A 26091-nucleotide genomic window follows, 5' to 3' on the forward strand; every position below is an offset into this window, starting at 1 on the left:
TCCCTAGAATAAACATACCCAGTTCTTTTAACCTTTCCTCACAGGTCCTGTTTTCTAAACCTCTTATTTTTTGTTGTGCTCCTCAGGACTCTCTCCAGTCAGTCCCCATCTCTCTTAAAATGTGGTGTCCAAAACTGGACACTACTCCAGCTGAGGTCTTACCATTGCTGAGTAGAGCAGAACAATTACCTCATGTGTCTTTCACATATATCCCAGTCATTGGGTTTCCTCTCACTATGGTGCATTTCTGAGGCTGACCATCTGACCTTGGGAATGGTTTGACTACCCGCACCTCTCCCAAATATGGTAATGGTTCACCCCTTACCTTGGCTCTATTCATAGCCAAACATTCACAGTGTCTGTTGACTGATAACTTAGGTGGAAACACCATTGGCTGGGAACTTGGGAGCAAAGAGTCCAGTATAATTTCTGTCACAATGTGGTCAAAAGTGCAGGAGTTAATGGAGCTGGTCTGCACAGCAGTCAGTGTATGCAGGTGCAAACCACATGTGGTATAGACATATGTACTATCACTGCAGTTGTCACATGTGAGAGGATTCTGCATGTAGCAGCTTCTCAAAGCAATTTTATCTTTGGTAAGTTGATTAGACAGCGTATAAGGCATACAGCAGTAATGTATAATCGCCAAAACAGAGCCTGAAAGTTTTAAAGGTAACCACTATATAACAGTGAGCCAAGCTTTAGCATCTTGTACTTGCACTCTACTTTTGCCCCAAGCAAGGACTGCCCTAGTGATAAGATTTCCTGACCTTGCAGTACTCCCTTGTATTGAAGATGCAGTACATTTGAAAGGAAACAGATGATAATTTTGTGTCAAGGTCCCAGAGCTGACCCATTAATTGCATATGATCTTGAGTGTGGGGTTCATGCAACTTAATACTGCAGCCATTAGCAGTTATTATGGTTTAGGACACACACACACTTAGCTAGCAGTGTTGCCCTCACCACTACAAGGCCTTCATAACTACATGCCATGTAGCAAAGCAGCTTTTTGATGGCAAGACAAGTTTAACTTTGACTCCATATCTACACCTGTTCAAAGACATGGACAACACTAGCACAGAGAAAAGTATCTGTCTGATGCACTGGATAGTTAATTATCTTGTGCTTTTTTTTTGTGGACAGCACTTACGAGATGGGAATTTGCTGATGTTGTTGGCCACACGAATAAGCATGCGTGCACCCTTCATGTGATCGCCACGTTTAACATGTGTCTGAAATAAACAAGTGGGTATATTTAAACTACAGATTAACAGGTACAGCATTTTGAGGATCTAAAAACTAGTAAACGCTTTGGCCACTCTATACTATAGGTGATATCTCTGCACAGTTTTCTGCTACTCTTAGAAATACTCACTACTGTAGCTTCTCAAACTTTTGTAACTTTTTCTCCTTTGGGTTTTCTCTCTCTAAGCTTTTATTAATAACAATTTACAGCCTGTAGCTGCCAGGAAGACTTTTCCAGGGCAAATCTCCAAGTTATCAGCAAACCACTTGTGGATTTAAAAGTTGTCTGATTAAGATATCAAACCATTCTAAAAGATGCTGCGCCAAACTCTGCTGGCAGTACATTGGTGCAATTCTACTCAAGTCAAAGATATAGATCCTAGTCTCCTCTCATACACAGTCTGCAAACTTTTGTTCTTTGCCCATATATTGTAGTGGGATACAGCTGATGTTTTGTGACATAGCATGAAAACCTCTACCATCTATACTGCCAAAATAAATACAGAACCAGTAAAGGGAGACCCACAAATATTTATGGATGGAGTCCTCTACTAGGGTCTATGATACCTATATGTCTGCCTCACCACTGATTTTCTTTGGGGCACTGGACAGGGGAGATGATGTGTTTTGGGAGATGCTACTACGCCCTCTATCCTCAGAGACAAGGTGAGTGAGGTAATATCTTTTATTGGAGTACTTCTGTTGGTGAGAAAGAAAAGCTTTTGAGTTTCACAGAGCTCTTCTTCAGGTCTGGTCTTTATCCTCTGGAATTTTTATAGCGTATTTGTAGGGCATCTCTTGTCCCAACCTGAGATCTTTCCCAGAGGGTGGCTCCTTTGGTACCTCCATTGTCCTATCACAAGTCCCTAAGCCAGCTGAAAGTGCTCCTACTGAAGGTTTTTGAGCCTGCCATCTCCTTTCCTGGGTTGTCTTTGTGGTGAGGAAAGACACAGGCAGAGCAACAAAATCTGAGGAAGGAGAGAGGCAGGCTCTAGCAGCCCCAACTACCTCTAGTAATTGTAAAACTACAACCAGATTTTTATTTGATCCCAGTTGCATAGGATAAACATAAGTACCTGAGACACAACAGAAACCCAGGGCTATCCTGAGTAAACTGGAACTTTTGGGACTACACTATCCAGCAGCAGAAAATAATTGACAGGCAGGCAGTGAGCTCACTGAACGGAAATGGAATATTCTTGTAACTAGTGCATTTACCAACTCCTCTCTAGCTGTAACAGAAGATTACATCTGTATGTACTATCAACAAACATGCCAGCATAATTTGTCTATATAGAGCATCCATCTATACAGTTTATATAAATATTGCATAGAATTTGCTTAATTAAAATACTAATTCTGAATCCGCATTACCTTTACTAAAATATAGCTGTGTAGAATCATAAGATTTGTAGCCATCTCAGAAGGAATTTTAATTTTCTGGGTTTTTAGTTCTGAATACATACTGAAAAGAACATCATGTGCATTTCGGTAGTTTCCTTTAAAGAAAAAAGTTAACAGTAAATGTAATTTTTCACAACAATGCTCTTAAACAAGAGGGATATAATTAAACTCAATTGTAGGCTTTCAACTGTAATGTAAGAGCAGAAAATTTGCATGTCAATTTGTCTGGAAAAATCACAAGCAGCCAGATGCCTGGCTGCAATATCTTAGACAATACTAGGTAGGTAGCTAAACAAACAAAAAATCAATGTAACATGGGAAGAAGTGTAGAAAGTGGGACGTATGTGGAAGAGCTCAGAGCACATGTAGATCATGATTTTATATGTTGTTATAACCTCTTTTAAAAATGAAAGTTGGAATACTCATTACTTTTCCAATAAAGTATAAAAAATAGTTTTAGGGCATCAGAGGATGGATTTCCTTTGTTTCTGGATAATGATTATTTCTGTAATTAGTTAAACATCAACTATGTGTTATTTGAAGAGTTAGTTTAATTAGTTTGCTAAACTGAACAGGTGGAAAAAGCTTTCACTTCAGAATAATTAAAAGCTTAAAAGTAGAGGTACCACATTTTATTATTTCAGGATTACTGCTATATTTCCAGGTTTAAGGAACTTAGGCAATGAATAATAAAACCCTGAAGCCTTTATGTTCCATGCTTCTGTCCGAGCACAAAATTGTTTTTCACTGCAGTAGAGTTAGCAGATCTTTGACACTCAATGCCAAGGGTTTAAGAGATTTTCCAGCCCATTGTAGAGCTGCAGGCAGATAGATTTTAACTTGCCCAAAACATGATTGTCCTAGACTCTGAGGCTGCTGTTTTTCTTTTACAAACATTTTCCATAACTTATTTTAAATGAAAAGTAAACAGAAAGTTAATATAGGACTGTTGACTGGAGTACACAGGGAATAACCAATGCACGAGATACACTATTTTGCTTCTCACCCCCCTTCCTAGTTCATTTTATTTTTTAATCCCCTCTATCTTTAAAAACTAACCAACAGCTTAGAATAAACAAGGTGCCTAAAACAAGAACCTTTGGAAGTCTGATCTTTTGAAAGCAATCATTACAGGAGAAACTCTGACTAAAAATTAATGAGTTTGATGTATTTAAGGACTACAGGGTCAGTCCCTAAATTAGAAACTATATCTACCAGCAACTGCAGTTAAGGGACAGGCCTCCATAATGGGGAAAAGCAAAGTTCTAGGTAATCTCCACTAATAACTCTACTTGGAATGAAATAAAAGAAACTAAGAGACACTCTTTAGTCTGTCACTTTGCAAAGGGCTCCACATACCAATATCACTACGGGTAGGTCTATACTGCAATTAAAAACCTGCGGCTGGCCTGCGCCAACTGACTCAGGCTCATGGGGCTCGGGCTAGAGGGCTGTTTAATTGTGGCATAAATGTTTTGGCTCAGATTGGAGCCCAGGCTCTAGGACCTTGCAAGATGGGAGGGTCCCAGAGCTTCGGCAGCAGCCCAAGCCAGAATGGCGCCACTGCAATTAAACAGCCCGTTAGCTCAAGTCAGCTGGCACAGGCCAGGAGTGGGATTTTAATTGCAGTACATACATACCTATAAGAGCGCTGTAAGCTCTCACAAAGGCAACTTCACAATTCTAAATAAAGACTGGATATAAGAGAAAATTGTTAGTGTACACAAGAAAAAAGTCTTCCTAAAATTGATATAGGCCCTTCTTTGAGCACAACCCTACAAGCGATGGTATCCAAAATATTGCTGAAATGGAAAATGAAATCCTGTTGTCACATCAGTAAAAACAGAATAAATTGAGTTACCTACCTGCAGTCTGCTCCTCCCTGGCAATTATTATGGCAGTTCGGGCAGCTTCTCTGTATTGCTTTAGTGCCATGTACAAGCGGAACAGATACTTGGCGTCCTTAATCAAAACAATACAAAAGTAATTTTGCTAATGGAATATATATTGCTATATCACCTTCCAGATCTCTCTCCATCTCAAGCAAATATCAGAGGTGCTTCAGAGTTCTCTGTGGACTCTGTGGCTTGGCATACACCTTCCACCTGTGCATCATATTCTTTGCCTCTGGCAGTGCAAACAAAACTGTGGTTCAATACTGCCACTTTTTTCATTGCTAAACTAGCTTTTTCAACTAATTTTTGGGGGAAGTAATGAGCAGAAATATCTCTTCCCTTCTTTCCTTCAAGGGGAAATTTTTACTGGACCTCCACCCCTTGATTAAGGCTGCTTCTAAACTTCTCCTCAGTATGTCCCAATCTTCTCCTGGATTGAGAAAGAGGTCAGTTCCAGGAAGGAAAAAATCAGGGAAATTTCTCCATTCTTAATAAACAGTACATAAAAGATACAGTTGAAAGACGGCCCTCTTTCAGCTGGAATGTAATATTCACCTAAATATGCTGATATGAGAACTTTTAAAATACATAATGTGCTTGAAAAAAGTTGAAGAGAAAGCACCCTGATCATGAGGTGATTAACACTGAAGAAATCAGACAGTGGTTCAGCTATATTGTTGCAGTAATGTCAGATCTAGTCAATCATGGATGTTTCTGACTACTGACCTATAGGTTTTGTTTCTGCTTTTTGGTATTCTAAAATAAATATTTAGTGGAGGAGCAATTATATATATATTTTAAAGAGTATACCACTTTTACCTTGCAAGATCACTTTAAATAATTATAACTGAGTTGTAATTAAAGCTATTATACAAAAGGATTGATGTTAAAATGTTGATCTTGAAATTCTGTTCTCTATGGACCATTGCAATAGCCCGATTCAGTAGAAAATAAAGAACAGTGAAATAAAATTACTCCTTTTTAGAATATTACATTTCATAGGGAGACAAACAGCTTACCAATGAATTTACTAATATTTTATTGAAGTAGTTTGAATATTTTTGTACATATGTGCAAGTATACGCTTTTAAGATTTAATTTTTTTATATGTGTCTGAATTTGTTTTCCCCCCCCAATTAAAATATACTTTGGTTCAAATTTTCATCCCAGCTTTAGCCACACCTGCAAAACAACAACAAGAAAGTCTTTAATTATATCAGAGGCAGGAAGCCTGCAGGAAAATGCATGGGTCCACTGGATTTATCATGAAATAAAGGGAGCAATTTAAAGAGGATAAGGACATTACGGAGAAGCTAGACAATTTTTTAAAATCAGTCTTCACAGAGGAAGTTGGAGAGAATTTCTTTTTTATGTAATAAAAATGATGCACTATCACAGACTGAGATATCGAAAGAGGTTGTGCTGTAATAAGATGAGAATCAATTAATGCTACATTCTGCCACCCTTATGTAGAGTAATGCCTTACTCTGCCAGAAGCCCCATTCAAATCAGTGGTGCTTCTCATCAACTAAGACTATTTTGCTTGAGTAAGGATGATAAAACCTAGCCATTAAAGACTAAGTCACCAGGACCAGAGAGCATACATCCAAGGTATGTCTACTCTACAATGGCTGGCCTATGTCAGCTGACTCAGGCTCACAGGGCTCAGGCTATGGGGCTGTTTAATTGTGATGTAGACATTCCGGCTCAGGGTGGAGCCTGGGATTTGGCACCTTGCAAGGGGGGATGGTCCTAGAGCCCAGGCTCCACTGTGAGCCTGAACATCTCCACCACAATTAAACCCCATGAGCCCGAGTCAGCTGTCATGGCCCAGCCAAAGGTGTTTAATTGATACTCCAAGAGATCAGAAGGAATTTAAGAATGAAGTGGCTGAGCTGCTAAGAAAAATATGTAATCTCTCATTAAAGACAGCTGCTATGCCAGAGGACTAGAGTGTAAGTAAAGATATCTATCTTTAAAATAAGTGCTAAGGGATCTGAGACGTAACAGCCCTGCAAGTCTTACTTCAGTACCAGGAAAATTGGCTGAATAATTTAAAAACAGAACACTTAGATAAATGTGATAGCAGCAAACTAGCACAGTTTCTGTAAAGGCAAATCATGCTCTACTAAACTACTAAAATTCTCTGAATAGCAGCAACAAATAAAGGATAAGAGAGAGCTAGCAGGCAATTTACTTGACTTCCAAAACCTCTTTGAAAAAAAAGCCCTCACAAGAGTTTATTAAGGCAACTAAGTAGCTATGGAAGGAGAAGCCAAGTATCATCATGAATTAGAATCTGGCTAAGGACATAATATGAAGAGCAGAAATAAATGGTCAGTGTTCATGATGGCAACAGACTAATTACGAAGCGTCACAAGGTCTGTACTAAAAGCCATGTTGTTTGATGTATTTATTACTGTGCTGGAAAGGGTGGTGAGCAAACAGGTAGAATTTGCAGATGACGCAACATTATTTAGGTTAGACACGAGGAAAGAAAACTGACAAAAGGACCCTGACAAAACCAGGCAAGTTGGCACAACAGCAGGTGAAATCAATGCTGACATGCAAGGTAATGCAAATTGGAAAGAATAGTTTGAATTACTTATAACATTGCTGGGTTCTAAATTAACTACAATCCACTCATCTAAGAGACCTAGATAGCATTACAGACAGTTCAACAAAAACCTCTGCTCGATTTGCAGTAGTGGTCATAACCAAAAAAAAAAATTAGGATACATATAGAATGGGACAGAAAATATAATGGAATTATGTAAATCAATGGTGTGTCCTCTCCTGGAATACTGTGTTCACTTCAAATCAGCACATCTCAAAAAAAAATTACATAGTGGAAACAGAGGAAGTTAAAAAAAAGGTGAGCAAATTGTTAGAGACATGGAGCAAATTCCACATAAGGAAAAGACTGAAAAGATTGACTCTTCAACTGAGGGAGGAGACAAATAAGAGGGATCTGACAGAGGTAAACAAAATAGAGACTTGCATACAGAGATTGTATACCCTCTCTCACAATACAAGAACAAAAGGACATTCAACTGAGATTGAAAAGACAGACACTGAAAACTGATAATGGGAAATATAATATTACATAACACATACTTAACCTGAGGAACTCACTGCCATAAAGGCTAATAACTTAATGAGCTTTTAAAAAATTGGATATTTATATAGATGATGAAACTACTACATTAGATAGGATAATATACTGTATTAGAAGGGACAAAGCAATCATTAACTGACTAGGGTTAGAAAGAAAATTCTCTTAGCAGGTTATTACATAATTTTCCACCACAGGGTTTCTTGTACCTTCCTCCAAAACATCTCCTGATCACTGTCAGAAGATGGACCACTGGCCTGACCTGATATAATGCTTCCTATGTCCCTAATTGTGGATGCAATTACAGTAACATATCCAAAAGACTCAAATTGTGCCTACAAATAATTGAAACTGTAAAAAAAAAGGAGTCTGTTTAAAACATGGCTCTAAATGTTTTCATTTTATATCATATGCTTTTTAAAAATTAGGGAAAACAGTTTTAAATAGAAACTATCTTAGAACTTTTGGAAAACGTATTATTAATATGCAATAGAACATTATTTCTTTTTTATTTGAATTTGGCAACTTTATAGCATTTTGTTTTCAGGGTTGCTTTTCTCAATTTTCAAAACATTTTTGTATTTAAAATAATAAACACAGAACAGCAGAATCTTGCTAATTAACACTCAATGAGATATGCATTACAGTAAGCAAACAAACTGTATTCTAATATCATAATATATTAATGAATGATTTATATATAATACTAAAGTTCACTTGTCAGAATTAAGACAAAAGGATTGTGATCCAATATCCTTGATTTATATCCTAAGTTTATAAGAACGTTTTGTTAAAAGTAGTAAAGTCTTGTTATAACACCTCATTACAGCCCTCTGCTATTAATTCTTTATTGAGAAGTGGAGCAAGAGAACCAGGCTATTGTGAGAATTATCTAGTTTGGGAATAAGAGAAGAGAGCATTAGCTAATTTCTGCTGTATAGCTGCTTCAATTTAGGTCTTATCTCCAGTGAAAGAAGAATTCTACCATCTAAAAGGTGTTATTCTATAAAAATGTGATTCAGGTTGCCTGAGAATTTCAGTCACTCATTTGCCTCTCCACCATAATGAAGTTAAAAATGATTTGTTTTTTCCTTAATAGCTTTTGTAACAAGTCACTATGATTTGATAAAGTAAAATGATGTTACTCACTGAGAGAGACTATGGCAGATGGGGTAAAGCATTCAGAAGAACAAGAGAGAGAGAGCTTTTAAATGAGGAAAAGAATGCCCTTCATACACATTGCAAAACAATGTTAAACATGGCAATGAGTGTATTCACACAATGTGTTACGATATTTTATAAAAAAAAAGTTAAACTGTTAGAACTGGTTCTCAAACATTTTTATATTGTTGGTCACTTTCCATTTCCCATTCCCTGAGGCAACCAAAATGCTGAGTTGTGGTTTACAGAAAAAATAATATAAGGACAGGATGTGACAGTCAGTCTGTGTCCCACCATAGTTTATATCTGTGTGGAGCGATTTTGTTAGTATCAGATCTCTCATCACAGCCCTGACAGTTCTGATCTCTACAGGTCACTTTGCAATGGGATTCTATCTTCAAGTGTATACACCCCATACAATTTTGGTGTTATCTAAATGTCTGATGAAAGGTAACACTACATCAAAACAGCACCCAACAAAGATAGAGATAGAGCACCCAACAAAGCACCCAACAAAGATAGAGATAAAGTAGCTACTCCGAATGCAGAGATGCCTTTCTTAAATTAAAAAAAGACAGAAGTGCGACTAAATGCCCAAAGGACCAAATCCTGGCCCTATAATATGGCACAGCAAGCAAGAGGCCAGAGCTCTATAATCTCACCATGCAGCTGCAAACCAAACCTAGAATCCTGAGGACATGGCGCCCTTCAGTCACAAATGCATGTCATCGCTGCAGCTGTCAAACCTTGCTCCATGCCTAGAGAGCATAATTCGTGATTATGAACTTACAGGAGTATGGAGATGACTTTGGGGAAGCCCTGCAGAGCCTTTCTGATGCAGTTTATGTATGGGAGCAAGTGTAGCTCAGCCACAGAGGAGCTTAGAAAACCTGAATTACCCAAAGATTACCACCATCTGATAGCTCTGAAAGAAAGCTAGTTCTTTATTATGTTTAATATCGGAAACCAGTACATTCAAATAAAAGGCTGACATGCTATTTACAGTTAACAATTTTTAAACCTACATGGAAAATAACCATGCAAAGGTAATATGGGCAAAATCCTTTTCTCAGATCCACACTGCAGATCTAAACTCCTACATTTTGCTCACCTACCTGGTGGTCTGCACATGAATGGAAATCAAGATCCTGGAGCAGATATTGGTTGTGCGGCTATGAGAAGAGAATTTTACCTCTGAAGATATTGTATCTTTTCTCAGTCCTTTACCCTGAAATATATTTGCTATTCTCCGTCTTCCTTTTAACATCAGGCCTATCGCATTAACAAGCAGGATTGACTGGTTAATATTACTAACCACACACACACACACGACAACTAATACAAAAAAATTGCACGTAAAAGGGAAAGATGGACTAGAACACCCTATTGGTGATAGTATGCCAGTTCCCAGTGCATTAATCATTGTCTGTGGTGGAAGATGTGACCTATGGACTCAAAAAAAGCCCTATTTAGTCATCTTTGTATAGAGGATTTTGGGTATGAAATGGGAAGTAAAAGCAAAAATATGTAAGGCGCCTGCAGGGATGTATGGGTGGTGCTGGTGGCCTGTGATATACAGGAGGTCCAACTAGATGGTCTGGTGGTCCCTTCTGGCCTTAAACTCTATGATCTCAGAAAGATTTCCCATAAATCACAATACAAAAAATAAATACCTACAGTATTTTATATCCTTAGAATTAAATAACTGACCATTTTATATATAAAGTATACCATTACAATCTCAAGATATGTGTTTGTTAGTTTTTAGTTTTCATTTTATCACAGATGCTTCAGCTGGTCATGTACAGATCACATACGGAATTGTACATCCCAGCACAGTTTACTTAATTTTTTACCTAAAATCAAATATAGTTACAGGAACCATATCCTGTACTTGCAGTTGGAATTGACTATAGTAAATCATTTTCAACTGGGAAAATTGTATGATCCAAGATAATAAAGTACAAAAATAAAGGGCCAGATTTTCAGAAAAGCTCAGCTTCCATTTAGGCATCTAAATGAAGTAGCCAGATTTTCATATAGCTACAGAACTCATTGTTCCACATGTCAATGAGGGATGTTTTGATCATCAACGCAGTGAGCCCTTTTGAAAATCTGGTAATTTAATTTGGGAACTTAAATGGGAGCTGAGAACTTTGCCCAGAATTATTTTTATATATCTGAAAAAGCAATCTACATCTCCTAGGTGTTTGAAGGGCAAAAAACTAAATACAATTATCCTGTAGAACAGAAACATGAGAAAACAGAAGGATAGGGATATAGTACCTTGGGCATGCCATCACTCTCCCCCATAAGGTAATCTATCAGCTGATTGGTCAGTGCTTCATCTTTTGCCTGCCCCACCTATTAAATAAAGACAGAGGAAAAATGTCAACATGTGTGTGAAACATGAGGAAAAAGTATTAGATTTCCTTATAGAAAACCTCTGAATTTAGATAAATTTAAAACATGTATTTATCGGTCTTATGTGCTCAAAATGCAGTAAAGTAGGTACCTATTTGGTTGCTCAGTTTCTCTTTGACATGCTATAACTCATGTTTAAAATCTAACACGCTACGGCAAGGGTGTCATAAACTACTACTTGTTTAACAGTTTTAAAACTGCACCATTAAATATTAAGAAGATCAAGATTTGGAATTACAGATAAGTTTGTTATTTACATTCCCTTTTTTCCAGCATCAGTGCTAAGAAAATTATTTGGGATGGCATCAGGAACTTTTTATCTTAGTCCTTTGCCTTTACTTTTGCAGTTTCCTCCTTACATCTATAATTTATTCAGACTCTCTGCTAAACACTAGGACAACATCATTACAGTAGAGACAGAGTAAATGAAAAGCAAGCTGAATGTTCAATTTCTTACTGTTTCAATTGCCATTTCTATAGCCATGTTATCTTCTGTGCTTGGACTTTTCAGAAAGTGTTTTAGTGCCTAAAACACAATAGAAACACAGGGTTATAACAGGTAAATGACATAGTATTTTCTTTATATAATATTTTCCCCTGTTTTTGAAAAATTAGATTTTAATTCATCTAGTTTCTGTCCTTGGAAAGAAAAACATAGCTGAACACAGGTTTCTGCATTACTCACATAAGTTATTTACCTGTGTGTCAAATGAGTTAAATGAATTTTAGTAACACATGACAGCTAGCTGACTAAGGAGGTGGTTTATAATAGCTCAGGCCTTAAACCTATTGAAAACTGGCTAAGGAAAAAACACTGGGGAAAAAATGGTTCTGCAGCATTTGGGAAGGAAGGAGAAACATCCTTTGATTACATTAAAATGATGTAATCCCAGAGCACATGTTGTTTCATATGAATTTGAAGTTAAATGATCCATAAAGTAGTGAAAATGGCCAGTAAGGATGACGACACTGGGACCATGGGAGTACAGAGGCACCAGCTGCTCTCCCAAAAACTGCTGTAGGAAAGAGGCGTAGATGGATGAAGTCTTTCTGAAGGCCTTGCTGGACAATTACAATCCAGCACCACCCATGCCCATCTACTAGGTTCCTCCTCATTTCCATGGCCCCATCAGAACAGCAGGAGAATTCACAGCCTAGTCCTGGCACATTTCTTCTCAGTCTTGACAGTCAGCAATGAGATGAGAACCCCAATACTGGCGCTGCAACCAGTGGTTAATGTGGCACTGGGACAATGGTCCCTCCACAGCAGTTGGTAATTTGAAAAAATTGTAATCTTGGTTTTTTGCTATTGGGACATAAACATCCCGCTCAATATGTAGCAGATGACACACTCAACTTGTAACTAGTCAATAAGAAATATGCTAATTTACATACTCTTTCCTGTAAAAATTCTATTTCAATAAGCTACAGTATTTAATCAATTAATGAGTTTTTCTACAACTGAGCATTCAGAGAAGCAAGTAAACAGTAACTAAACTATGTTCATGCATCACTTAGAGAAATATTATGTCTATTATCCATATGACGCTTCTACTGCAGTCAATAAGAGTTATGTGCATGACTGAATAACATAATATATATCACTCACTATTTATTTATTTTCTATTTAATGGAAGAAATAATTTCCTCTAAGTTTTGTTGTAGGTAGGATAGTAATATTTTTTCATCTGATTGCATCAATGTGAAATGAGAGGAAGCAGATAAAAAGCCTACTTTTTTTCTGCTTAGTAGGAAGTGTAATAATCCTGGAATCCAGCGTTTTGCACAACCATTGCTATGGACATTTAAATGCTGTTGCTGTTTTACTCTCTGATTACTAACCCGGGCATACTGACTGCACAGCAAAAAGAACTTGCCCGCCTGAAAATGTTTTTTTTCTCCTTCAAAGTATAGTGCAATACTCTGATAGTCTTCATTGGTGGTATTCTCAGAACCTGCAACATAGAGACAGTAAGGTGAGCAAAACTCTTCTCAGAAAACACTGGCTTCAAGACCCCATCAAAGAGGGAAACCCTATATTTTACATTTTTGGCTTTTGTTTTTCAAAGAAAATAGGAGTCAGCTGGATTTATAACTTCTGTTTTATACAATTTATACCTATATGCCACATTTGATCTTTGATAAAAGACTAGTAACTTACTGGAGCAGTTATTTAATTTAGGTTTTACACCATAATGTAATTACCCTTGCTGTTTATTAGGCATAGTCAATTTCAAACGGCATAACTGTGAACTGATTCAGTGAGTTATTCTATTGCCGCCAAGTACTAACAAGGCAGAAAACTCAATTCTGCAAACAGATCAGAGATGTGAAATTTCACACAGCTGCAAATTATCATTATAGACTTCTCTATGCCTTTCTTCACAAATAGGCCATAAATTGCTGAAGAATTAAAAAAAAAATTATTAAAATAGAATTCTCACCAATGATGTCAGCATAAATCTCCATCTTATTGTGCTGTTGGGCCAGTGTGAAAGCTTCATTATTACATTTGGACATGACCAAAAACTGGATGGCAGAACCATAGTCACCCAATTGCAGAAAGAATCTAATCGGAATAAACAAATTAATATTTTTGTTAAACAACATAATAAACACACTCCAAATGTTTTCCAAAGAAAATCTCTTGTGCAATGAGTGTGGCAACTGAGGGCCTATTAAATCATTCTTCTAAATCTTCTACAGTGCTGCTGTTAGCATACACGCATACCTTATGATAAACTAATTTCTAGTAAGGATTCTGGATGAGAAGGCTATTATATTTTAAGCTTGCTTGTTTATAGGTTTCTATAAGATTACTATCAGTTGGGATCAAATTTCTATGTTTATTGTCAGGCCAGAAGTGAACTTTTTTGGTGAAACTTTGAGAAATTTTTATTTGGCCAATTTCAAGGGCAAAAAGTGTTTTTCAGATGCCTTTTTCTAATGATATTTTCATCTACCCTTTTTTCAATTTAAAACTTGACACCGGTTTTCAGTGCGGATTACTGTCTTTGAAATATGCTTTAAAAATAATAAAGCTGACATTCTCATGGTTTGACAGCATCTATCCAATGATGTTTCTTATACATTCTTAATATAGTGTGATGTTCTCGATATGTGCCCAGGCAAGTACATGGCACTTTTAACTGAATGGATATTTACTGCTCTTGTTTGTTTGTGCGATTGTATGTAAGAGTGAGAACATTCAAACTTGTGCACTCAGAGTGAAATTCACTCCCCTTGCGTAAAAACCAGAGTATGCAGGGAGGATGTAGTGATGAAATTCACTGCCCAAACCACGGTCAGTGTGCAGGGCTCCAGTAGCAGCCACGACCCCAATGCAATGGTTTTACAGGTTACTGGGACCACTGGATCTGCATAAAAAAAAAACTGGAGGCGGTCCATATGGCCCTCCTTTGCTCTACCCTCGTCTGCCCTTGTAGACACCTTCCACACAAGTCCTACATTGACTGGTACAGTGACTAGCTCCATGGCATACAAAGGGCAAACAGGCAGCCTGTTTGGCTACCTAGCTGACTAACCCTGTACAGCCCCTCAAACTTATATGTTGCAAGGAGACTTGCACTGGTCCTCAACACCATGGGTATCACCCCAGTTAGCAAATGTAAAGTTTAACTGTCTAGTACCAGCTATGGCCGTACATAACACTCCAGATGTGCTCATATGAGCATGCTAGAGGCTTAAAAAAAGCCTCCAGCATGTGGGTAATTCTTTCAGTGGCACAACTCAGGGATTATATAGTGTTGCACTATACAAAAACATAGATTCAGATTTATTAAAATAACCTAGAGATGATGTCTCTTCTATGTTCTGGGTGCTCATCCCATACATTAATATACACAATGCAGAATACAATACAAAGACTATCCCTCCCAGATACCTATTAATGAGGATAACAAAATATAATATAAATAAAATAACTAAAGGGACTATGCTTTACATGGTTACAAACTAGAAGACATAAATCAAGCAAAAGAAGCTGGTGATGAGAGTGGTAAAAAACTTAAGACTTCTGCAGTAAGAAAAGCAAACAGAAAACTAAGATGTATCAACGAATTAATAGAAAAGATATCCAAAAACCTGATATCCCTTTGTAAGAATGAAACCCCACTGAGGACGGACTAAAGGACTTACTAGGTTATTTACATCTAATTTTTTAATCACTTCTAGCATACTGAGCATAATTCTAGCACTTGGCAAAAAATATAGAAGAGGGCAAAAAGGACTATAACATATAATTAAGAAGTAAGGTTAGGAACATTAGGTTTGTAAATCTATCTAATGTAACTACAGTACTGCATTACCTGGCTACCATCTTGGCTCCATCGAGAGATTGCGTTTCCCTGACAATACTAACAGCTTTTTCAGGATTGTTAAGATGATCCAAATATAGCCGGATTACATTGTCCCAATGTTTGGCATTCTCATAAGCCACAACAGCTTCCTTGTATCTGCAAAATAACAATGCCTACATTTTACATTCAAGCTTTCTTGGCTTTGTGAAGAATTCTTCACAATATTCTATGCAAGGAATTCATGACATTTTACACCTGAGAAGTTACGCTGTGAAATAAAGTTATTGTTTGTTTAGCAAATTTGCTTAGTAGATATACACCTCTTCTCCACCTCTTGGGATGGATAATGGTAATAGGAAGACAGAAGACACTTCATACAATATCATCTTTTGAATCTACTTGGAAGACAAGGAGAATTAATTTAGATAAAATAAATGGACCCAAATAAAGGTATTAGCATGACTCTGTTACTATTCAACATTAAACAGTTTTAAACAAGGTAGGGGTGTGAAATAGAGACCTTCGCCTGCTTACTACCATGGCAAATACATAATTGAACAGTCTTCTAATCTTTTATTAAAGATACAGAAAACAAAGGAAAAGCAGTTAAAGCATTTAAAATGTAAAGTACTGAGTAAGCTTTCATTTTAATAACATTCCTTGTTCTCTTTCCCTTTAGCTGTAAAGTTTTTAGAAGGGAAAAAAACTTGTTTGACAGATTCTTAGGTGGTCATAAATTTGGTAATAACTGTCCTTTTGGGGAAATGAAAAGAAATTAGCTGAGGCTCTTTTGGCTGCTGCTGTTGATAAAAGTCTGATTCTGTTTCCTAGAAGACAAAACAAGACACACACAAGAGGGGAGAGAAAAGAACAGCGAAGATAGGAATCAACACCAGACACATTTTCTATCTGCAACCACACTGCTGGGGGGTAGAAGGGAAGGTATGGCTCGTTTTCTTAATAGCCTCTGCGAGACCTGGCAAACTTGTACCAGCATCAGACTGTTTAGGGCACTGCTTTTTGTTGCTTCTTTCTTGTCATAGGATTATAGCAATGTTACAAAATACAGTCTTGCAGTCTTGCCTGTCTGAGCCAGACTCATTAAATAGGAGGCAGAAAGAGAAGAAATAAGATGGGTGAAGAAAAAGGGCACACAGTGTGTGTGTGTGTGTGTGTACGCACATGTGTACGCTTGTGTAAGTCAGAGAGAGAGAGAGAGAGAGAGTGTCTCACATCTCAGGTGTCATTCAGAATTTAACTGGAGCTGGTGGAGGTGGCAATGTCATCTGAGTCCCTCTCTCTGACCCAGACTGGTCAGGATCTTTCTCAGGATCAAGATGACAGAGCCTCACAGTGTTACGATAGATCCTGGGGTCCCAGGAGACAGTGGCAGCCATGATGGAAAAGCTTGCTGTAGCAGTTGCTGGCAAACAGTTTCTTCCTCCTGATTTTCCTCCAAAAGTCTTCTCTTTTAAAGACTTAAATAGGGCAGTGATGGCAGAACAGCCAATACCCTCATTATTTTGTTCACCAGTTAGCCCTAATTTCTAACACACCAAATTTGGTTCACTGATTTCTGTTCCCACACTTTTGTTGTTTACCAGGCATGATCTTAACACAGTCCTTGAATTATATCAGTAGATCTTTTTGTTTATACTAATTCAGTCTGTTTGTCTCCCTTTTGCACCTTTTCAGATCAACATTAATTATTGTAGGTTATTGTGACATTTTATAAACTTTCACTCACGTTTTACAGTTCAGCTCACAATTAGGGTAAATTTGGAGGCCAGTAATTTATTTTAAAAAGAAAAAACTGTTTCTCTTTATTCCCCAGACTGTGATGCCTAATATCACAGCTTTTAAAAAAACTCAAATGGAGTCTTCAGAAGAAACAAACTTCAACATATCACCACCACTGAACAAATTTACTGTACTTAACAATAGCTTTAACACTATTTTTTTTAAAATAGCTTTTACCCAAGGATAATCAATCAGAACTATTTCTTTCTAGTCAGCATCATAATCTTTGTCTGGTTTTAAGACATTTGCATAACACTTGATTTTTATTCTCTTCCAGGAACACTGTATTCACTACATCTACTAATTGGTTTTATTAAAAAAACCTCTTAATGTTAGCATTCTGTAGCTTTAAACCCTTGGCTATTTGATTCTGGAAATTAAACGCACCTGCCATCTGCTTCTTTTGCCTTGGCATACTGCAGGTGAATCTTTGGAGATGATACATAAGGGAGAAGCTCACCAACCTTGGCCCTAGAAAACCAGAATAAGAAAAGAATCAAATAATAAATGTGACCTTTCTTTTTAATTTGTCTTCACCCAATAAAGCATATGCATATTTATGGAAATACTCAAGAGAAATGAAAATGAGACTAACAAAATGTGTGCAGTATGAATACCAGCAACAACACGATCTTTTACTTTAACACATACTTTAGATACAATTAAGACAAAAGATGAGTATGTAAAAGTGATCTCATTTTCATGTAAATGAACAAGGAAATTAATCATGATAATTTGCATTGGAAATATGTTCTTTTATGTTATATACATGAGAAGCTTTGAAAGAGCTTCAAAATTTTCAAAAATAGGCAATTGCTACACACCTAAAAACTGGTAATTCAGTAAACAATTGGTTACTGTGCATTTTCAGGTCATTTTCTGTTGCTCTGATAGCGTAAAGGGGCCTTATAGAACTAGAATATCTTTTCTTCCTTGTTTTAAATTTTGGATGTTCTCATAGGCCCCAATCTTCAGTGGTATTTAGAAATCAGTGGAAGTTACATGTCTAAATACTTTAGAGGATCTGAGCTGTAGATTCTATTTGTGAAAAGCGCCAGACTGACCACTCTGGACTCTGCGGTATTCTAATTTATTCACAGAACTGGCACAGTGCAGATGACAGCAATGAAAGCTTTCCCTGCACTATCCCAATGTGTCTCAATTCTGATGTGGAGAAACTAGCTCCATAAGGAAAGTTTTCCTCATCTGTCTTCCTACCCATTCAATTATTGTTCATTCTGCAGTGATTGCTAAGAGTCCAACTGTGGTGGCAATTCTATTATGTAGACACCTGCTCCCTAGGAACTAGACAAGGGCCAAATTCATTTAGAAAAGGACACCGAACAGCCATATGATGCTAGTTACTTTTGGCCAATTCTGACCTGTGCTGAATTTGGAACCAGCAATCTACAACCAAAAGGCTGGATTGCACTCCCTGGTGTATCATCTTTTGTAAACCAAGAAGCTTTAATGAACCAGACATAATAGGCAAGTAAAAGAATTCCATGTGCACAGTACACAAAGACACTGAAAACCCAGTTACAGAGTCAAGCTAAACATAATATAGTAAGGAGAGGTCCGCTGATAAGTATAGCTGCAGTTTGTTTATTTAAACAAAACTTTGATTTACATCAATCTGTGTTTCTGAAGATTCAGACTGTAAATCATACGTGGCATAGTCCCCAGGAAAAGAGTCAGCAGACTGTCTGATCAGACACATAGTTCACATGACAATCAAGGCGCTCAGGGACTCCTATTCCTTTTAAAGGACACTACAATATAACCTGTTTTTCAAGGAACGTAAAACTGTACTAAAGCTGCACTTACCAGTTTTTACAGCGGATATATACTGATGCTGCCTTGTCGTAATATTGCCCCTTTTCATATAGCTGGGCTGCTTCTGAAAATTGCTACAATAATGGAAATTATACAAATGTTAACATATTTGTAGACTGTGAATTCATCATGTTATTAATGCGCTCTCTATTACTAGGGATACCTTCATGCTCTCCAGAATGGCTCCACAGTCTCTCTTTAGCAGCCTGCTAGGATGTTTAATGGCTTGGTTAACCCCTCGACGAATGTCTCCCATTCGAATGGACATCTGAGCCACTCCAGCTAGGCAAGCTTCATCATGTTCCTTGTACTGGCGATCAAAAGTAACGTAATAACTATATTTTCAGTACACAAAGTACTGTTTTTTACAGAAGCTATTGCAATGATTGCAACAACAGTGAAATGAATCAACCAAAAATGATCTGACCTTAAGTAAATCTGTTTTTGTCTATAAAATTTAAACCAGAGCCTGAAAAGGCAACAGTCATTATTTATGATTAATTAATGGAGCCATTAATTGTAGCGAAGCCTATGTTTGTCTCTCTGGCCAAATCTAGGTAACTTTCTGGTGAAGTTTCATATAGTCTTTAACATTACATTCTATTTTATGAAATAACTGACCCCCAGGCGAGGAGAACAAACATAAGTTTAAAAAATAGATAAACAACACAAAACAAAACACCAAAACAGATGTATAGAAAAGACAGATGGGTCAATTATTGTTTTTAATTGAGATTCTCTCAAAGTAGCAGTATCATGAATTCATACATTTGGTTTTAAAATACACATGAAAGCACTGCTGATTCTTTTGTTTTGAAAAATCTGACTAGTCATTCTATTCTTCTTTACTGAATATTTACTACACAAAAGGAGCACAGATCTATAGAAGTATAATATTTCAATACATTATTATTTTGGCACTGTCTCCCTTAATATTTACATAATTATTGTAAAAATATTCAAATGGTAAAAATAATTTCCCAGTATTACGTTAATGCATTAGAAATTTTACATCAAATAAGCTATTCTTCTGTGTGTGTAAAATGACAGGAAAGAGCAATATTGTTCTTCCAAAAGGAAGAGAGTGATATCATTTACAGAAGAATACAAAATTCTATATTTAAATAAACAGAAGGATTCAGATTCAGATAATGACTTTTAAGACACCATCATTGAAGAGTGTTACCTTATTGTCCCCTGTGATTCCCTTCTCATAATGTGCCAAAGCATTTACATAATCCCCCCTACAAGGAAATAGTAATTTATTAGTAAAAATGTATATTAATAGGAACAACAGTTGCAAAGATATCAAGCCTGCATACTTAGCTGACACATAAACAGAATGGATCTCCTAATGTGACTCTTATTAAAATACAGTTAGTGCTGTGATCATATTTTTGCAGCATTTAGTGTAAATTACAATTCTTTTTCAAGGTAGTCACTGCATATTCCCATTTGTGGGATGTGCCCCCTAGCGCTGCTGAGTTTCCTTTGGGAACCTTCTGGAAAGCAGCACACTTTCATAGCCCTAAATATTCACAACTATGTGGTCACAATATGGTCACAATATTCACAACGCTTCAGTTCTCCCCTTTCTGTGGCCACCTGCAGGTATTTTCTCTCAGCACACAGTGTGATTTGGGGGATTTTGATCCAAAACTCTCTTAATTTCGAGACTTATATTGAATTATAGTTAATTACTATGTGTTATGTAGTTTGTGCCACTGCATATTTAGTTTTTACTTTGATCCTATGGGCCTTGAACCTTTCAGTTATGGCTGATCAGGCCTCCATAGATCAGGTAAGAAGGGCAGAATTAAGCATGTGTGTCATCTCCCTCCATATTCCAAGAAGAAAACAGAGAGTATGAACACGTCTCTTGGGGAAGCTTCTTTCCTAGATCACTGCTAGGCCTTTACACCTCGAGCTCAACAGGCAGCAGAGGCTGATTTCAGAAAGAAGTGTCCTATTTTGATACCGCTAATGTTGACTGAATGATTTATTTACTTACTTAAACAAAACAGAAATAGGGCACTTTTATTCAAAAATAAGAGGGTCTCCAAAGAGACTTGTTCCAAAACAACACAAGATGTGAATTAAAAATGATTTAGTGATTTTGGTGCAAGTTTGCATAGAAATAAGGCCTTTGTCAGGGTTTATTGGCTGTCATGCCGAAATCTTCTATGGGCTCTAAGAAATGAGTCTTCTCTTGGAATTGCATTGGTGATGAGACTGAATCTGACTTCGAAGGAACTCCTTCGTATGGTCTCTCTGGACTAGCTTGGAAACCTGGTACCGGGGGAAGTGCTCTCTCAGCCACTGTTTTCCCACAAATCTCATTGATCTTACCAGACTAAGCCTGCTCAATGGCTGCTCACAGGCACAGACTTGAAACAGCCATGAGGTTCCCCTACCTTGGCAGCCAGAGAGAATAGGTTATCAATCTGTTAGGGGCAGCTATGTAGTTATGTTTAAAAGATAGGGGAGTAGGCTAGACTCCTCTCTACAAGAGACTGCAAGCCTTGAAGTTTGGCATCCCTCTTTCACAAATGTAGGAAATGGGAGGACCCAGGGTGACCTGGGAAAGAGAGGCATGGCTATTTAAATACCAGGCTTTCTTCCACTCTCAACAGCAGAGATAAAAATGGCAGATAGGAGAAAGCTATTGCAACTAAACATCTGGTTAACAGACTATTTTGTTTGCTCTGGGAAGTTTACCAGTTGGTGTGCACTTCATTTTTTCTTTTATGGGCACTTAAATCAATAATAAACAGCTACTTTTGTGAACGATGTCTCCAGAGTAGTTTTCTGTGTTACAGCAACTGCAGGACCTCTCAGGGATTCTGTATGGTGCTGAATGGTTTAAACAAATCAAGACCATCAAGAAAGGCTTTCAGGACTTCTCTAGTATTTTTCTACTTAGTAGAATTAGTAGTTCAATATTACAATACTATATTTTTACAGAACATACGTGAATTCAAGCTGTATAGCATATTCCTTTGATATAAATGGGATCTGGTCTGGGGCCAAACGCTTAGCCAGCTGTAGCGCACTGTCCCAATGCTGTAAATCTCTTCGCATCTGTTACCAAAAGAAGTGCTATGAAGTCAGGTTTAGGGGAAAAAACCACAATCTTCTGATGTAAGTAACTAATACAGAATTATTATACTAATGTCTAATATTATAAATACAATTATCAATGTTAGCATTTTGGCTGGATTCAACAGAAAGTTTAAGACAGATGATAGCAAAAAGGTGATAGTGTAATAAGAGGTATAATACATACTTATCTTAAGCAACTGACATACCCTTATCATGCTGACTCAAAATGTTTAGAGATACTACCAAATTGAAAAGAATTATCACCAAGTACAATAATCAGGCAGTAGTGTCTATTAAGTTGGCAAGAAAAACAATTAAACAAAGTTTTAGGCAACTTAACTGGGTACCTCAAGTGCAGCAACAGGACAGGTGGATGCCAGATATAAATCCTGAGCCAGATTAAAGTCATTGGTAAACATGGCAAGATGTCCAGCTAAAAGGTTGTGGTCTTCTATTCTCTGTAAATAAAAATACTGAGTGCTACAACTGTCCAGAAGATGACCCTATTACAAACAGGTCATGTCTGCAAGTGTCACATTCTTCATTCAGAAAAAACATGGAACACTTTTGCTGTATAATATGCACAGTTAGATAATTTGTTAAAACCTCTCTCATTACATAAGCAATGGGTCACATCTGAATGTACACATATGGTCTGCCATCAAATAGAAAAGGTCAGATTATACCCTCAATACACAGCAGTCAGCAAAACATGAGGGCCCAATCCTAAAGTTCTCATTTGAACAGTTCCAATGACGTTAATGGGATTCCTCATGTACGTATGAGTTGCAGGAGTGGACACAAGTACAATACTTACACAAATCAGAAAAAAAGATTTTTAGGGTTTTGGCATTTCACAAAAACAGCCGAGGCATTCAAAGTGAGGCATTTTTTCAATTGTTTTTAAATGAGAAAATGTTTGAATGCCATTACTAATAAAGCTGTACAATATCAGCAATTTTCAATAGAACAGTCTAACATTTCCAGTTTTAACATGCATTTTTAAGATGCACTATTGCCAGCTGTTGATATTAGATAGTTCTCAACAAAAACTATAATTTAAAAAATGCTTTATTCTGAATGTCTTGATTGTTTCTGTAAAATGTATATTGTATGTGTTGTAAGCGTATTATATATTTTTATTTTATATATTTGAACAGTACACAAACCCTAATGGAAACAAGAACAAAGACGAATGAGGAAAATGAAAGAACGTAAAAAGAGTTTCTCCAATTTTCTGCTTGTTTTCCTCAAATATATATTACTGTGTATACCAATGTTGTTTTATTAATTTTGGATAAAACCCGCTGCTAATGCAACATATTATGGTTACCTACTTAAACACAAAAAAGCTAGAAATGCAAAAGTTTAGTTTTTAAAAATAATATGAACTCTCCCACATTGCATACACTATAAATATTAGTTGTATGTTTGGAAGTCTGTCTAGTAATCAAAATTATTATATACCATTTACATACAGAATGCGCAAAAGCAAAGGATCAACAAAGCAGTGAAAAGTAATAAACTGAACTCAAGTGTTTAATATATGGAAATATTTTATTGTTACTTCATGGACAAAAAATGAAATTACCTTCATGCTATCAGTGTTGTCTTAAGAAAACCAAACAGAAAAATTATAAAGTAAGGTTTTGAAGTAAAGCCTGTATAAGGATTCTGAACCGTGAGGTGTACCAACTGGTAACAAACAAATATTCAGGGAAGCACGACAACCTGGAGCAATCATTAACATACAGAAAATCCAGTTGCCAAATTCTGATTTTAGTTACACCACTGTCAATCCAGATAAACTCCACTTACTTCAATAGTTACTTCAAATGAGACCAGAATATAGCCCTAAGATTTTGAAATATGACAAAGCAGAAGCAAAATGCCATACTTCTTGATGGATTCACAAAATCTTTACCAGCTCTTTAGCTCATCTTTAAAAAAAAAAACCACAATAGAAATTTTAGTATTCAAACAGTTTGTTGGAATCATCTATGTCAAAGATAAAGGCCAAAAGAAGTTGGTAATTTCAAACGTTTCCAAATTGTGTAACTGACAGATGCTGTGCAAGCAGTGGCATTTCAACCATGCCAAAGTTTCAAAAGCAGTTTTGGCCTGTCTTCGGTTTATTTCTGGAAACACAACACTGACTTCTCAGGAAATGCCAGAATCCATAGGCTCTAAACTCATATTCAATTTTCTCAACAATTACGAAGTTAGTTCAAAAACGTATTTTTAAAAATTACACAAAAACATGTAGTATTACAGTGATGAATGCAGATCAACTAATTAAGGCGGGATTCCAGCAAGTTTCTAACACATGCTGGAGTATGCAGGTTGTCTAGAGATAGCTCCCATTTCTCCTCAATACATACTCTTCCTCCTGCTCTAAGATACTGACACCTTTAAAATAATTCTCCTTCAACATAAACACATAACACCAGAATCCCAGCAATCTTAAAAGTGCATTTAAATCTTAATCTTTGCCAAGCATTTTTGTAAAAATATGAATTACTTTTAAATTTTACCTTTATTTGCTCTAGTGACATCACCATCCCAACATTTCCAATTGTCCGATAAACACGTACTGCGAATTCCAACTCCATATGATGTAGGCAAGCTCTGGCCAGCTCATTCCAACCAGATTGATCATTTAGAAGTTTGCACACTTCCCATGCTTCAGAAAGCCTATCAGGGTGAAACAAAAAATGAAAACAAACAATTGATCTCAATGTGTCTTCTCTTAGAACGTTCTCTTTTAAACCTCAAAAACTAGTTAACTTCAAAGCAAAGGGCGACTGGGGACAGACTAATTTCTAGGTTTTGGGAAAACTCCTAGAGGCCCTGTGGCAGGAAAAAGCAGGGCCACATGGATACAACAGCTTGAAGTTTCTACCAAATTTCCTCACTTCTCTCCTTCAGAAAAACATTCTTTCCTTGGCTTACTTCCCACCTTGCACTACCCTCCCACTGTACTGCTTTTTGATTGCTCCCTTAGAATGGAGGGAGTGGGTGTCATGCACCTTCAACCAATTTTGGGGCAGAAGCTATCAGGAAGCCCAGAATAGCTCTTGAATAAATTACTGTAGCTCTTACTTTACAGTGAGAAAAAGCATCATTGGGTCATTTGTTACTTAGCTATCCAGACACACTAAGCATTTATATGGAATGATAGTTCAATATAATTTTATCAACATTCAGCAAGAGATTTTTAGAACACCAGTGCATGCTGTATTGTGTGCGTCAATCACAGCAGGAAATGATTAACCCTATATAATTAAAAAGCAGACCTACCTTTTCAGCATTAAAGTCTGAGTAAGTATTTGTTTCAGATCATTAAGTCCAGTGTCTTTCAAAATGCCAAGGAAACTATGAGTACTGAGATAGATATTGTTTGTTTTCCCACTCTGAGTCTGACAGGTTAATTCTCCATTATACAAAAGCAACGGTTTGTGGGAAAAGGGAACCTTGGTGCCACCTGCCAAAATAACCTTGGACCCTGAATTAGGAGATCAGAAAAAAAATATTAGTTAAAATACTCCTATATTACAACATGTTGCAGTTGTGAATAATTAAAAAATGTAATAATGAAGGAATCTTATTCTGAAAATCCCAACAACTTTGCTCTTTTATTCTTTGGCATAGCAGCTGCACTACACGTGGACCAGTCTGACTAATACAAGGTCTCTTGGCATTCATCATCTACTGTATGTATCAAGTATAAAAGTATATGCCAAAAAAATCTGAAGAGCTACTAGCAAGACTCAAAAACTAAGAGCAA

General features: G+C 36.9%; 1 protein-coding gene across 2 annotated transcripts in view; it reads right to left on the reverse strand.

Annotated features, from left to right (window-relative positions):
- The window catches only part of WDR19 (WD repeat domain 19), a 94944-nt gene that overhangs the window by 4774 nt on the left and 64079 nt on the right, over positions 1-26091 (reverse strand). For both annotated transcript variants that reach the window (XM_067531186.1, XM_067531185.1), the window contains 16 exons: positions 25605-25809; positions 24839-24998; positions 22652-22762; positions 22174-22283; positions 20389-20446; positions 19366-19512; positions 19194-19276; positions 17754-17837; positions 15576-15722; positions 13692-13816; positions 13090-13202; positions 11705-11773; positions 11110-11187; positions 4518-4614; positions 2623-2747; positions 1154-1235 (listed from right to left, as the gene is read on the reverse strand). In XM_067531186.1, coding sequence (XP_067387287.1) covers positions 1154-1235; positions 2623-2747; positions 4518-4614; positions 11110-11187; positions 11705-11773; positions 13090-13202; positions 13692-13816; positions 15576-15722; positions 17754-17837; positions 19194-19276; positions 19366-19512; positions 20389-20446; positions 22174-22283; positions 22652-22762; positions 24839-24998; positions 25605-25809 — 1794 coding nt within the window. The remainder of the gene's footprint in view (positions 1-1153; positions 1236-2622; positions 2748-4517; positions 4615-11109; positions 11188-11704; positions 11774-13089; positions 13203-13691; positions 13817-15575; positions 15723-17753; positions 17838-19193; positions 19277-19365; positions 19513-20388; positions 20447-22173; positions 22284-22651; positions 22763-24838; positions 24999-25604; positions 25810-26091) is intronic.

The sequence above is a fragment of the Emydura macquarii genome, unplaced genomic scaffold, assembly GCF_026122565.2.
Source record: "Emydura macquarii macquarii isolate MOO-44397 ecotype Brisbane River unplaced genomic scaffold, CSIRO-AGI_Emac_v2 contig_3128, whole genome shotgun sequence".
In the NCBI taxonomy this organism is placed as follows: Eukaryota; Metazoa; Chordata; order Testudines; family Chelidae; genus Emydura; species Emydura macquarii.